The sequence below is a fragment of the Pipra filicauda genome, unplaced genomic scaffold (assembly GCF_003945595.2).
Source record: "Pipra filicauda isolate LSUMZ 115617 unplaced genomic scaffold, ASM394559v2 scaffold210_size2929891_pilon, whole genome shotgun sequence".
Classification (NCBI taxonomy): Eukaryota; Metazoa; Chordata; class Aves; order Passeriformes; family Pipridae; genus Pipra; species Pipra filicauda.
Window position 1 is genome coordinate 2,502,251 of NW_024104322.1, and position 15,566 is coordinate 2,517,816.

The following is a 15,566-nucleotide window of genomic DNA, read 5'->3' on the forward strand; positions in this document are numbered from 1 at the left end:
ACAAGGTCCATTGTCATCCTCCAAATGCTCATTAAAAGACATATTTCCATATGTGTACAGAATGGCTATAGCTCAGCTATATCTATCACAATGTTATGTAACTGGCCCAGAAGCCCTCTGTGGAAGCAAGTGAAAACTACTGTTACACTTGTTGTAACTCCTAAATATAGTTCCTTGACAGAAAAAGTTTAGAGGGAGAGAAGAGAGAGACCAGAAAAAAAAAAAAGATAACCAAAAAAATTACAAGCCAGAACAATGCAGCGACAAAGGGCTGATTGAGCCATCTCTTGATGGCAGGAATCATTGCACAACTTCAGGATTCACTCCTAACTTGATTGAGACTAGGTCATAGAATCATAGAACACGCTGAGTTGGAAGGGACCCACCAGGATCATTGAGTCCAACTCCTGGCCCTGCGCAGGACACCCCAAAAGTCACACCATGTGCCCGAGAGCATTGTCCAAACACTTCTTGAACTCTTTCAGGCTTGGTGCTGTGACCACTTCCCTGAGGAGCCTGTTCCAGTGCACAATGTGAGTCCCATCACTGGTCACAAGAGTGAAGAGATCATTCTGACTGAAATTTTCTGTCTTTTCTGAGCTGTTTCCTGTTTTTAAAGGAACGTGATAACTCCAGATGGTGGTGACTTGCTATTTCTTCTTCTGGTTAAATTTCTTAATTTGTTAATGAAAAACAAATGCAGCTGTAGATGTGTTGGGCTTATCATCTCCATTTTCTCCATGAATGCTTAGCTCTTTGGTAGGTTTCTTATTTAGGCTCTTGCTTGACTCTCCCTCTGAAGTGGAACCATGCTTAGGTTCAGAGCTCTGCCAGATATTCAAAGTATTGGTAATGTAGTGAAGTTCTGTTACTTGAATTGTGGAGGTCGTGGTTGAATCTGAGTGGATGCCAGTGTATCAGGAGTTACAGTTAATAGGGAATGTGTCAAGAGGTGTAGGTTTCTTTTATGAATTTTAGTGGTATGATTGGATTTTGTGTCCCTATTAGTCCTGTAACAACGAGGGCTATGCTCTGGAATGAGGCCTTTGGAAATTTTGAGATATAAATAGTCAGATTTCCACTCTGAAATCTTTGGTGGCTGAAGAGAAGACTGCACGTGTCTAGTGTAGTACCTTTGATTAAATGTGATAACAGCCTCTTCAAAACAATGATCAGATGTCTTTGGCTGATTTTTTCCAAGAGCTGGAGATGCTTGTTGCGTGCAGAAATTCATCAGGATTGTGGTTCACTCATTATGTGGGCAGCATGAGGACTGCAGCTTATAGGATAGTTTTTGAAGAAAGATTTTTTTAAATTTAATTTTATTTCGCTAGAATTTGTCCGCTTGTCCAATACAAAATGTTTTGGGGGACCATGTTGATTTCATGGACAATCTACTGGAAACCTAGCAGATTGCTGGGACTTAGTCCTACCTGTAAAAAATCTGGGGCCAGTAGCCTGCAGTTACTGTAAAAGGGGGCTGCCCTTGGCTATGCTATCTCCAGGTAGACCCTTAGCCCTGTCAACAAAACCTCCAGGAACCCCAATGCCCTCAGGGCTCTTGAACTCTCTTTGAAAATACAGTAATGCAGCAATGGATATGGTATTCTAGGACATCAAGACTGTCCTAATTTTCATGGACAGTCATATCTCTCCTTCCTTAATAATCAAGCCCTACTTACAGCTAGGTAGCTTTTTGGTACCTGTTACTTCTGTTCAGAGAAGTTAAGTAGATGGAGGCCCTCAAGTGCCCTCTCCCAGAGTCATTTCTTTGATTAGATATATTCTGTACTTCAGAAATTTGATCTTTATGTTTTGGAGAGTGCCTGTATGGAGTGTTCCAGATGAAGTCTCTATGGGGCTGTGTACAATTAGCATTCTTGGTGGAAATACCTCCAAAATAAATTAATTGAGAGTTTGTATGCCCAAAAGGTGGGGCTGACATTTATGCATAAAATAAAAGTAATTATGAGCTCAAAAGAGTCTTAAGCCACCCATCAACTTTGTGTGGGGGTCTTCTTAAATATCACCAAACCAGGTAATGGACTTTTTGTTTGTGAAAGTAGCTGTGATAGAGTAATGAGGGATGAATGGTTTTGATCTGAGGAACTTTTAAAATAGGTTTTTCTTTCTGAACCTGAGAAAAATGCAGACTGAAAAGTCAACGCAAGTGAGTGAAGACTAAGATTGATTTGCAAGTGTCAAGATACATGCTTCCATCTGGTATTTCCAGTTGGTTTTTATTTTAACCACTGATAACAAGCAATATGCAAGAATCAAAATAACGTGTTTTCATCTTAACACTCTGAAAAATAGACATTTATTCCTTGTTTTTCTTTTCCTAAAATATTGGCATGTCATTGTGTTTGCTAGTGGTTTTTTCCTTTGATTGAAATATTTAAATATTGAGAAATTACTTTCTCATTTAACTTTGAAAAAAATATGGAAATAAGAGCTATGTTCTAAATCATTAAAACAGGTAGAAACCTGCAGCTCTTGCAGCTGTATTCCATTTTGCTCAACAGGTATAATGTGTGTTTTTAAAAGGGTGAGGCATTCATTAGGACAGTGAATGTTTGCTATATCAGTGTAAACCTGACAACTCCTTCCCTCTTGTCAGCTCTTTATTCTGTTCTCTCTATCACCCTTAATCCCCTGGCCTGCCTACTAAATTGCAGCTTCCTCCATTAATCCACCTGCTCTGCAGCTCTCAGATTTTTCTGAAAGGCTTTAGGGAAAATCCAAGTATCACATTAAACTATTCCCACTGCTAATTCAGTTTCTCCTCTTTTAATACTGTCACCCACATCAGAAATGTGTGATTTCTCTCCTCTTTGAAGTATTTATCTATTTCCCAGGGTTGACAGTTCTTTGCTTTGATCATGGTCTCTTAAAATCTTTCATCTGCTTGCTACCTCCTTCAGGCAAAGGGGCAACAAACTCTTGGACGCTTTCCACGACCTCTTGCTGTTGGTGCTCATTTCCCTCTACCCTTTCCTCTTCCTTTCCACAAGGCTGATTTTCAGTCCTTGTTTCTTTCTTTTGCCTTCTTTTCTGCACCAGTACATCCCATTCACAAAAGCCAGTGTTTAACAGGAGCTGTGGAAGGTTGGCACCACCCATGCCACCCTTTCACCACCGGTGCCAGGTTGTCTTCTTGTGGGTGCCTGCACTAGGAGGTTGTCTGTCCCTAGGTCCTGCAGTCCTCGTCCTTCCAGACCAGTCTTTAGGCACAAGGTGAAATGGAGGGGCTGCATACTCACTCCTTCTTTGCCAGGGATGAGCCATAACTTTTCTTTCCCGTCCTTATGCTAGGGCCTGACAGTCTACTGCCTGAGTCACCTGCTACCTTTTGTGTTAACCTAAACAAGGCTGGTGGGGAGAAAATTTGATCTTGGGCATGCTGGAAGAAGGCGACAGTTTCCCTGTACTACTGAAGAGTGGTCAGCACGCAGCTGGGAAGTGTAACAATGCTCAGGAGGACTGGCAGGAGTTGATTTGGCAGCCTGTTTTCTGTCTGCCATTCCTTTCCCTGCGAAGCATGCTGGCAAGGGGTATATCTTTCCCCTCCACTAACTGGAATGTAGTAGCACCAGTGATGAGATGTCTGATGGACTGGTGTTAGTTATTTGTCTATTTAACTCAGTTTAGTTCATAGGTTGAGGAGGGAGGAAAAACCACCTGCTTGAATAAGGCCTGGGACCTCTTTTCTCCTGTGGCATGAACCCTTCATATGTTTCATCTGCTTCTGCTAGTGTGGATCCAGTTATGGGGAAATTTTCTGTGAAAATTGCTCGTGGGTTTAGTCAGTGGTACTTTTCATTTTAGTAACTATTTCAAGTAGGAAGTTTAAACATCCTAGTCTTCCTCCTTCCCTGAAATGAGGAATTTGTTACATTTTGTAACATTTTCACTTTGTAATTTATTAAGTAGGTTCCTAGGTGGCTACCAGCCTTGAGTATTTATAAATCTAGTAATTAATGGCAATGCAGTAAAGCAACCTGTGTGCAAACTATAAGTGCTGTGTGTTTCCTTAGAGAAAGACAGTGTGCATCCAACTGCTTAGGGTCTTAATTTTATTATAAACATTTAATTAAAAAGCTCTTGTAATTAAATTCCATTTTCTGCTTTGAGTCCTTTTTTTTCATCTCCTTCGATAAGAGAGGCATCTTATTTTGAATTTCTCTGTAGTTCCCATACTGCTGCTGAAGAGCAGAACATTATCCATCTGACAGCATGTCTTAGTCTTTGGGAATAATTCAGTAGTTGTCTCCAAGTGCAGTTGGTGATGAAACATTTGATGAAACACTTAGGAGAGAAAGTACTTTAGGGAAATAGACCTTTCAGTGGGCATTATAGAATTGCATGCAGCTTTCTGTGTTTCGTATTACCTCTGAAATAATTGTGCTCTGCTTTTTTATTGCAGTATCTACTAGAAATGAAAAGCTTAATTCTGCCCCCTGAACATATTCTGAAGAGAGGGGACAGTGAAGCAATAGCATATGCTTTCTTTCATCTTCAACACTGGAAAAGAGTAGAGGGGGCATTGAATCTCTTACACTGTACATGGGAAGGCAGTAAGTAATTTGCTTTTTTACAAAGGAGCTAATCAAATGTTTTTATTGAATGTCATGAGAAAATAACAGTTTACTGTGAAGTATAGTATGTGAGGATTTTGGACATCAGTTCTCACCACCATTTGAACACTCAAAATTCAAACTAAAAATACGAACTTCATTTAATGAGAAAAAGGATTCTGAAGTCTCGGATTATGTTTGCTGTCTAATACTGAACAAAATTTCTCAACTTCTTTGAGACATGTTTTCTTACTCATGGGTAAGTGGATAATAATTTACCTTCTTTCATTCCAGACTTGTAGAGATGTGTTTGTCATTATTTGAATGAATGGTTTCAAACTGAGAATATATTTAGATTGGACATAAAGAAAAAAATTTTTGCTGTAAGGGTGGTGAGACACTGGAACAGCTTACCCGGAGAAGTTGTAGATGCCCCATCTGTGGAGCTGTTCAAGACCAGGTTTGATGGAGTTTCAAGCAGCCTGGCCTAGTGAAAGATGCCACTGCCCATGGCAGTGGGATTGGAATGAGATGATCTTTAAAGATATCTTCCGACCTAGACCATTTTATGATTCTGTGAATGCTCAGATACTGAGAAATTATGAGTGTGCCCTATAGACAGATATATGTTAATGAGTAGTGGAAAGTAATACTGTATTTTATGACTTTTCTTTTAACTGACAAACTGTAGTGAGTCCAGTGGAAGATTTCTAGGATGCATAGGGGACTGGAACATGTGATGTAGGACAAGGTGCTGAGGGAGCTGGTTTTATTCAACTCGGCCGAAGGGCTGATCCAGTTGCTGTCTTCTGCCAATGGAGAGATGATATGGAAGACAGTCCTAATCTTCATAGAATGGCCCAGCAGGAAGACAAGAAGCAATACACACAAGTTGAAACAAGAGAAATTTCATCTAGACCTAAGAAACGTATTTTCAGAATGAGAGTGGTGATGCATTGGATAGGCTGTGGGATCTCCATCCCCAGAGATACTCAGAGCTCAGCTTGGCATGGTTCTGATTAATCAGACCTAACTTTGAAGATGACCCTGCTTTGAATGGGAGTTTGGAGGATATGATCTCCAAAGGTCATATACTAACCTTCTAATGTATCTTATCATGTCTTCGAGATTTGTTTTTTATCAAGTTTCAGAGAATTTAAAAGTACAGTTTATAATCAGCTTTTGTGGGAGTTTTTTTTGACGCAGATTTTACTTTATGTAATCGAGTTCCACTTTTCTGCTCTGCTTTATTCTGCTCTTTTTCAGCCTCTCCATATGTTATTATACCACCTTTTTTTTCTTGCTTTCACTATTTTTGTTCTCATTTAGCTTTGATAGAAAAGATAATTTGTCACCATGATAATTGCTATGGAAATGCACTTAATACTTCCATTGTAAAAGTGACTTACTGTCTCAGTCATTGTATGAAATGGTCTGAACTTGCCTAATTTGCAGCGTAGGCTCCCTGAGGATGCACTGGCTTTATTTCTAGGTGTATAGAACACCATGCTCAGTAATTTATTAGCTAATAGCTGTATAGTACCCTGTAAAGATGTAAATGAGCATAACTTCTACAGAAAAATCCATAATTCATTCACAGTGATTGCAGAAAGATATGAAGTGTACCAGTCTTCAAGAATTTTGTTCAAATTTTGCCTACATATGAAGACTCCCATGGGTTTTAATTATGAAGACTCCCATGGGTTTTAATAGTTTCACCAGTGTCTAGTCCAGTAATCCTAATATTTGGTAGATATCTTGGCATCCCTAACTGTAAGTGAAAACCAGTGAAAACATGATAGATATTAAATGTAATTAAATACTAGTTTTACCCAATAGTCTACATATAGTACTTGATCGCTTGCCCTCGCTTTCTTTCTAGGTGTTTGTAGGTACTTTACTAATAGTACCACTAAAAAAGCCCAAGTGACACCACTGGGTTTGGACCACGTTCTGTGTATAGAAGGTGTGTAGTTTGAAGTGTGACCAAATTTTGAAAGAGTCTGAGGCGATTGTTTGTCACTGTTGGTTTCTAAACTTGTATCAAAATTCCTATTGTTAGCATGAAGAAGGGAAACCCAGGGGGTTTCAAATGCTACAGTATCCCTTACAGCAAGTACACAGCTGAATGGCAAACTGCCTCTGTGCTACCTGAGTCAATTAATGTAAAATAGGATCAGATAATACTGTAAGAGTAAGGCAGAGAAGTAACTACATAAACACAAACTGATACAGATGAACTAGAGCACTTTCTTCCACGGCTGATAGCATTGCTAAATAAAACTGTTTTGCTGTAAATATTCCATAATTGGTCTCATGTCAAGGATAACTGTTTATAAAAGCTATTCAGACATTTTTCACTTGTTTTGTAAAAACAACATCTTTACCATCCCTTTTTGATTAAAATCTTAATATTGCTGTGATTTAGTGTAAGGCAGAAGAGTCTTGATTGTCTGTTTCAATATTAGGCCAAATTGGAAGGAAAAACTTGTGTTAGTGATTTTGAAGAAATGAGCATTGAACTTCGCTCCACATATGTTTTTGTACAGACATTCAAGTTTGTTGCATGTGAAGATCATACACAGCTTGGATTATTGTATTTGTACTTGGCTTTTTGGGTTGCTATGGAGAGGGGTGGTTAATACTGGAAGAGCATTACAGCCCAGGTTGGTTTACAATCTTTGAGGATTTCTACCTTCTTTACTATTGCTTTAAACATAGTAACCAAGAAAAAATGCACTCATATAATTTCACAAAAATACAGCTAACATTATTTCAAATGCAGTGTACACAACTGAAAATATTGGGGGATTGTGTATTTAAACCAGTGCTTCAGTTGTCTTGTGAGCAAGAGATAATGGAGTGTTATTGTGTGGCAGTGGGCTATACCTAACAACTAAAATGTACAGTGCTTCTCGGACATCTGTTGGGGAAAATATTGCTTCAGTGACTGATGTTCATAGGAGTAGTGAGTATAACATGTTGGTGACATAAAAAGAATGAAAATAATATATAGGATAATGGAAAAGGATGCCTTGATTGCAAAGCTATATTTCAGTCAAGGATTCTGATGTTTCTATAAACCACCCTCAGTTGACCTATGACATCAGCAGCGTCCAGATTTAGTAATCCATTTCCCTCCCTCTCTGTTATTATTTTCAATTTTAAAAATTCATAAGATTAAGTATTATTTATTCTATGACCTGAAGATTTATATTGGAAACCTGACTTGATCTGCTGCATCTAGAAAGAATGCATGAGAGGAACCTGGTTTTAATAATTCAGTATTAATCTTTGATTGCCAAATAGAAAATTAATACAAAATGAAAACATGACATGTTGGAACACTGGTTCTCAGGGCTTGTGTTCATCAGTGTTACCTGACTTGCTGGAGTGTGATGGAAAAAAAAGTAGTGTATGATTTTCATGCAAAACTTCTCTTATATTTGATGCACAGAGATTGTGAGTATTGGCCTGAACTCACAAGCTTAGCTGGTCATTTTTGTAGGCTGTACCTGTTATACCAGATACACTACTTTCTCCTGAAATTTAAAAATTCTGCAGCCTAAAAGCCTAAGATATAATGCATAAATTTGGCTACGGAATTGGAAATACAATAGGCTTTGATTATGCAAACATTTATGTGTGTCCTTGTAATGTGGTCTCACCTGACATTCATGAACCTTTTCTCAAGAATAAAAATAAACATAGGTGTTTGCAAGATCGAAAGATAAATGTAGATTTATATTTTGGCATTTCATTAAACAATTTATGTGTTGTTTGCAACCAAATATAAATATTTTGTCTATGTTTGTTTTCCAGAATTGCAAATGTAATTAAGTACGACTGCCACACTTACAGTAACCTGTGCATGGTGTTCTCTTTTCAGCTTTCAGAATGATCCCCTATCCTTTGGAAAAAGGACATCTCTTCTACCCATATCCTATTTGTACAGAAACTGCAGATAGAGAACTACTACCATGTATGTTCAACCTTTCTCTTCTTATCATTGACATCGAAGAATTGTTTACCTGAGTCTTGCAGCACTGATCTCCTTTGATGCCTTTTAAATTGAATACACTGGATTAGAATAACTGGATTGACACAGAGCCTCTGGAGCTCCCGTGATGGTTTAAGAAGCAGCTCCTAGCCATAATTCATTACAATCAGCTGTATTTATTATTTTTGACATCTTAGGGACAGGGAGAGAGATTACCAAAGAGATAGAAATGAGTTAGATCGTGCTATTCTCTCTTGCCAAGACACTGGAAAATATGTCTGATCTTTCATCTAGAGTAACATCCCATCAAATCAAAAGCACAGTGTTGCAGCCTTGTTAGTCTTTTGTAGATACACTAGCTACTTAAATTCCAAGGCAAGATCCAACCTGCTTGAGGACAGCTGCATCATTAACACAGCTATTATTCTGACAGGTTATGCTGACATTTTCTGAAAAGCACTCTTAAATAGCAAAAAAGGGGTTTCTTTGTGTAATGGTGTGTGTGTTATTATGAAGAGATTTATGTGAAATCATCTCAGTCATTTTTATATGGGTTTATGGCATGGATTAGGGAAGTGCCAGCAGTGTTTCTAGATATGGATATACAGACAGATCCAGCCCTTGAGAAGTGTTACAGTCCAACATAATGAGTCTCATTGCAGTGCATGCAGTGAAGCATAGGAATGCAGAGGAAGAGCCAAAGCAGCCAATCTTGCAGTTATGCTTCATTCCCACATGTTTTCTCTCAGTGGGACTCAATGAACATAAGTGGAACACACACAAATACAGTGGGGTTTGCAGAGTCAGGGCAGAGAAGAAAAATACAAGGTGATCTAGGGAAGGCAATTCTTCTCTCACCTTCTCACTCCTGAAGAAAGAATAAAGAGAAATGTGTTCTGGAACAAGTAAAATGAAGCCTGCTTCTGCTGGGAAGGCTGGTTTTAAGGGCGTTTGCACCCTCTGTAGTCTTTCACTCAGAACCTCTCTGGTTTGGGCTGAAAAATGTGTTGCCTCTTTTTGTAAGCCTACATGAGTAAACATTAGGTGAGACTAATACAGCGAAAATCCACTCGTTGCAAGTCTCTCCTTCACAGCACATTCTTGCTGATATTACACAGAAATCCTTGGCAACTGACAGTATCTCCCCGCCCTGTTATAATCACCCTAATTATAACAACACCTCTTAGAGTGCTCTGCTTGCTTTACTCAGAGGGATGCTGAGCTGGGAAGGGTGGAGTGTCAGGAGACTTAGGAATGACAAAGTCATGCAGAATAGCTCAGCATTCTCTGTTTAGATGCAAAACTAATCATTTCTGTCAAATTTTAGAAGCGAGGGACTCTTTAACAGCATATGCAGAAAGTCATGTTCTGCTCTGGCAGTTGTGGGAAATGCCTTTCACTGCAAAATCTCTTGGGTTAGAGGAGGGAAGGGTTTAACGTACCGTGACAGAACAGGTGGGTTAGAGGGGTTTTGCATACCTGTCCACACCCTTTAATTGCATGTGTTTTAAAGAACAGTCAGCTGGAATTATATCAGAACACAAAAATCTGATAGGCTATCCAAATTAAAAATATCAGTCACAAGACTTTTGCCCTGACTGGATAACAGACTGGAACAACACGGTTGAGCCTGTGTCAAAAGGAAGTGCAAGAAACTGAGCACAAGAGATCCTAGACTTAAAAAGTCCATGATCTGGTATTTCTGATCTCTAAATTTATTTTAGATCAAAGAGAAGTTGTAATCTATCTCTACTTTTCTTTTTAAACTGATTGAACTAGCAGACTCAAAAATCATACATATTTTATAATATTTTAATTTAAACTCTTATGAATTCTTGCTGTTGGTTTTGGGAACCACTGCACTCCGGATGAATGCAGTCAAGAATACTGTCCTGGCATGTTGCTGAATTACTCTTTGCTTATGTTGTCTGCAAGTATGATGAAATGAAAGCTGATCGCTGAAGCAAAGAAAGTAGGAAAAATGGAAGAGTAGTGTTTCTTATGTATGAATAGCCACAGGATTCAAGTATATGGGAAGCCTTGAGGTTGGTCCTTTATGAGAAAAAATGTTTCAGCATTTGCATTTATCTTGACTGTGGCTGCAAACTATAGGCTGATGGAGTGAAATAGACAGGGAAGAGTCCAGCAGACCTTTTGCCAATCCAGCCAGATTTTCACCTTGAGTCTGAGCCACCATAAAAGTTTAAGGGATATATTCTTCTGGTAGAATACTCACTCTCCTCTTCTGACCTTTTTAGTCTTCTCAGTGCTACTTTCTCCAAAGTCCAGTGAAGGATTTTTTATACCAGAGTCGAGTAAATGTCTGTATTCCTTTCAATGTATATTAGCAAACACCTTAAAAATTCATTATTAATTTAATTTCCAGGTTTTAAAGTACATGTTTATATGTCCTACTTTTATGATAACTTTTCTTGGTTCTGCAGATTAAACGGTCAGAATTTACTGTAGTTTTACAGCCTGGTTAAACTGGTCTGCAGCCATGCTTCTGTAAGGTTGGTCTCACTGCTGCTCCTGGATGCATGTTTCTGCACTGTCTGTGTATCAGCCTTAGCAAACATGCAGCCATGTTGCTAGTCAAGGACCTGCATAAAAAAACGTGTTGTTTTATTTCTAAGTTTGTTTTCTGGGATTAATTGTTACATAGCTGCATTATAGTTAGTGCTGACACAAGTAAAGTGAAAGTAATGTGTACATAGGGCCAGAGTGAACCAGAAATAGGATCTTTAGATGAGAATTACTTGGCAGAAATTACTGACACAACAATAATGTTGGCCTTAGATGTTTCAGACCATCTATGTATTTCTTTCTTCAAAAGCAACTTTGAATGTCTCTGGTTGTTTAAACCATGTAAGAATGTTAGATTGGTTCGGGTTGGTTATTGGTTTTTGATTTTTTTTGCAATGTATAATGCATTCCCCTTCCCATCCTTTTTTTTTCTACAGCATTTCATGAAGTTTCAGTTTACCCCAAGAAAGAGCTTCCATTCTTCATCCTCTTCACTGCTGGACTCTGTTCTTTCACAGCCATGCTTGCCCTCCTGACACATCAGTTCCCAGAGCTTATGGGGGTCTTCGCAAAAGCTGTGAGTATTCTCTGCTGCCACTCTCTTCTGGTAAATAAAGACACCGATGCAGGAATAGCTGAGCTAAATACTGCCAGATATCAAATATCTGCATATTCAGCAGTATAAATAAAACATCCATCGATGTCTGAGCAGAGGGACATTTACACAAATGTTAAGGACGCTAATCAGTAAAAGACACGGCTGTCTGCTGTCTCCAGTTTATATGGCTCTCTTGCTAGGCCGGATCTCTTGTGATTTTGGGCTTGGTGGGAGAAGCAAATATCTGTATTTTCATATATCATCCAATAAAATAAACTAATAAAGGTTTGCAGAACCCCTTTATATTTGTAAAGCCATAATGACTGCTGTGATTTCCAGTGCAATAGAAACTCTTAGTTCTGAGGAGAAATAGAGCGTACTGTTAACCAGGGCAAATTTCTGCATCTATCCCCAAACTGCCAAGAAGGAAGTAGTCTCAATATTTGCTCATAATTTTTCTTAACTACATCCAGAGAAGTCTCTCCTAATTCTGATTTTTTTAATCCACCAAGGATTAATAAATGTTAGAGGATGAGGGGGAAGAGCCATCAATTATTCTAAAACTTTTTTCTTTGCAAAACTGAGAACATCAGTGCTCCAGCATCGTAGGAGATGAAAAATCCACTAACAGAAAAAATCTAGGATAATAAAAAACCCTTCTCTTTCTCCAAGAGATACTGAATATCCTCTGTTCTAATATATTTTCTCAAATATATTTGTATCTATCGTAGGTCTTATGCTTCCAAAATGGCCTCCTGGCCTTGTTTTTAATGTCTTCAGTACTTTTGATTTGGGAAGCATAGGGAGTGGGGTGGAGGAAGCAAGGCTGAAAGCCTTTGGCAAATTCCACATTGTGAGTACTTTTTCAAACCCCTTTTCAAATGGCAAGAGACTCCATTTGCAAGTAAGCCAGGTCTTCTCTTAACTCAGACTTGTGAATGATAGAGATCTGGTACAGCAATGGTTCTTGCATCAAGAATTTTGTTTTGTTAGCTCTAGAAGACAGAAAGTAAGGTAAGTTGTAGCAAAAGATACCACTTCTATCAGAAAAAAGTGCTGAAATGTACCTGAAATATTACTGCTTTTTCTTGTTTGTTGAGTTTGTATGTAGGTGTTTGGTGGACAATAAGTGTGTAACTTGGGCATCTGGTCATAAACTTCTTTGTAAAGCTTTTCTTCTGTGTGGTAGTTGGGGTTTTTTTGTTCCTTATGTTATTGAAGTGCATGACCCTTGTTTGGCTCTTTCAATTGAATTTACAATTTTCTAATACTGTCATAGTTACTGATCCCAAATCTGTCCCTATTAGCCTTGATCCTCTGTTTATCAGCCTTGTATTCCTGAAAAAAGAATATGTCTTAAGCTGGCAGCATGTGCTTAGTTCTCCTGCCACAGGTAGTGAGCTTCTGGAATTGGAGAAAATTAGTAGCCTGTTTTCATTGGCTTAACTCACCCAGCTTTGTTTGCTGAGTGCAATCAGAGAGAGAGAATGAAAGTTACACTGGTGGTGTGTTGGTAATTGTTTCTCTGTGGTTGGGCTTCCAAAGCCGTTTGGGGAGTAAAATCAGACCGGAAGGATCTATTTCCCAGATGTATAAGTGAAGCTGCCATTGGTGTTAATAGATAAATAGGTACCCCAAGGCTCTGTATGGCATTATCAAGTTCTGCATATCAGAGCAGGTAAAGCTCCTGGTTAGTAAAATAATCACAGACAAATAGAATTTAAATATGAGCTACATTATGTGCATAAAGACGGAACAATTACTCAAGATCTCAGAACCTGTGTGGATGCAGTTAGTATGTCAGTTAACATGTATTGTGACTTGGTTTAGCTACATGTTAATCTTCATAAACTACTACATGCAGCAACTGAGTTTTGGTTGTACATGGGAAGGGCAGAATTTTAGCCTGTGAAATTAATTTGGTAGCTCATAGAAAAGCTTTGATTCAGAAGGCTCATTGTGTTGTCTCCTGTGGGAAAAGTGTCCCAGGTGCAAGAGATTGAAGAAAATCATAGCAGACATTTCTTTGAAATGTGGCTGTATCAGAAGAGAGTAGGAGAGGTTGGCCAGGCCTGACTCTTCCCTTTCAGTTTTAGGGAAGATAGTTTCATAAGTAATTGGTTCCCTAAATAGCTAAATGATGAATGTGATGACTGTTTCTGTGGTTATGTGTATTGAATTACATGTTCCTGTCTGGTTGGTAGTCACTGTGATGGTGGTATATTACGCTGTGAAACTGTGCACATATGCTTTAATTTCTTCTTATGTCTGCCAATCCCAAAAACACTGCACAGATGTAGTATCGGCACCATGGCCCAGGCCTATGTTACTGTAAGTTGGTATTTACCATATTTCACAAAAACTGAATAAGTTACCATGGTTGGGCCTTGGGCTTTGACCTGTCCTCCAGGTAGCATCTTCATGCACTTTTCCATAGCCCATTGACCCAGAGACTGGGAGCTTCAAGGTGGAGAAAGTCCTTAAGTGTTGAGCACCCCTTCCATGTCTTAGTGGCTAGGCTTCGTGAACGAAGATTTGAGGCCCCTTCCATGTGAGAGACTGCCGAAGGTGGCCTGTGCCACTGTGACAGTCCCTTCCAGCAGCCTGCATTCAGCCGCTGGATGCAGAAGTCAAAGGTATTTTAGAGCTCCTTTCCTCTTCTGGAAGAGGAAATTCATAGGATGGAATTCATCCAGCTCCATCAGTGCACCTGTATTTTAGATCCAGAACCTGCTCTGAATGCTGTGGTTTTAATTTTTGCTAGCCTTTCTAACAGAAAACTTTCGGAAGTGAGTTAAGATATAAATACAAGCGGAACAAATTTCTGATGGCATGGCTTTGATAAAATTGCCAGCCAGTGTTCGTAGTATTGAATTTCTTTCATTGACATGCAGAAATTTAAGTGTGGAAAAGCTTGAAAGCTTTTGCATATCTGTTTTAATCAAATGGTGCTTAGACTTTATCGAAGCCAGGCTTTTGTACCCATGACTTTAAATGTGTTCTGTAGACCAACTAATTTTCCAGGTGGAGAAAAACTTGGCTTCTTTTCAGCTACAGATACTTTGTGGAGTTTGTTACAGAATACAATTGACTACTTGAGCAACAAAATTCCTATGAATTGCCATAAAACTCAGTGTAAGGCAAATTATTCTTGTTTCATTGATTTAACAAGTATATAATTTGCACTGGTTACAAAGCTGAGTTTTATTCAAGTAGATCTGATGATACAAGCTTACCACATAAATCCAGTGCTTCTCAAAGAGCAGAAGCTATCCTCTAATGAGCCTTTTGCATTTGGCAAAATTAAAGGGCCATATTTATTTCAGCACTTCACAGCTTAACCAGAGGGAACGCCTCTACTTAGAGGAGCCACTTGAAATAGTGACAGCAGTCTCTAAGATGATCAATGTTACATTGATTCAGCTGCAGCTCATGTTATACAGCTTGACCTTTAGCACCACGACTGAAATATTGTGTTCTGCTTCAGTTAGAAGTTTTTTCTTGGACCTGTGCTTATGACAAAATGACATTACCAGTGATGCCGTTACCCAGTTTTCCCATGGGAGTTGTCCATGATATGGTGTCTGCATTGTATGCAAACACGTCCAAGAGGAAAAATGAATTAGAGTGCTTAGTATTGCCTTTAAAATGCATAAGCATCATATATGCTGTACTCTCTCATACACATATAGGGCCACAACATAGCTGTATGTAATGTGTACAGTTGAATTGCAGGTAATGTAAAGCACAGTAAATATGCATTTCCCAAAATTTTGGGAGTGCTCTGAGGACCTGAGTTCTGAGATGTGTATCCAGAAGTGGTTTTTTCCTGTGATAAAATGTTCCCTGTCACATGATTTTTTTT

The 15,566-nt window shown here is 38.8% G+C and overlaps 1 protein-coding gene across 3 annotated transcripts in view; it reads left to right on the forward strand.

The window, feature by feature from the left end:
- The window catches only part of ST7 (suppression of tumorigenicity 7), a 143,278-nt gene that overhangs the window by 126,809 nt on the left and 903 nt on the right, over positions 1–15,566 (forward strand). For all 3 annotated transcript variants that reach the window (XM_027731059.2, XM_027731060.2, XM_039381001.1), the window contains 3 exons: positions 4,427–4,577; positions 8,467–8,559; positions 11,541–11,680. In XM_027731059.2, coding sequence (XP_027586860.1) covers positions 4,427–4,577; positions 8,467–8,559; positions 11,541–11,680 — 384 coding nt within the window. The remainder of the gene's footprint in view (positions 1–4,426; positions 4,578–8,466; positions 8,560–11,540; positions 11,681–15,566) is intronic.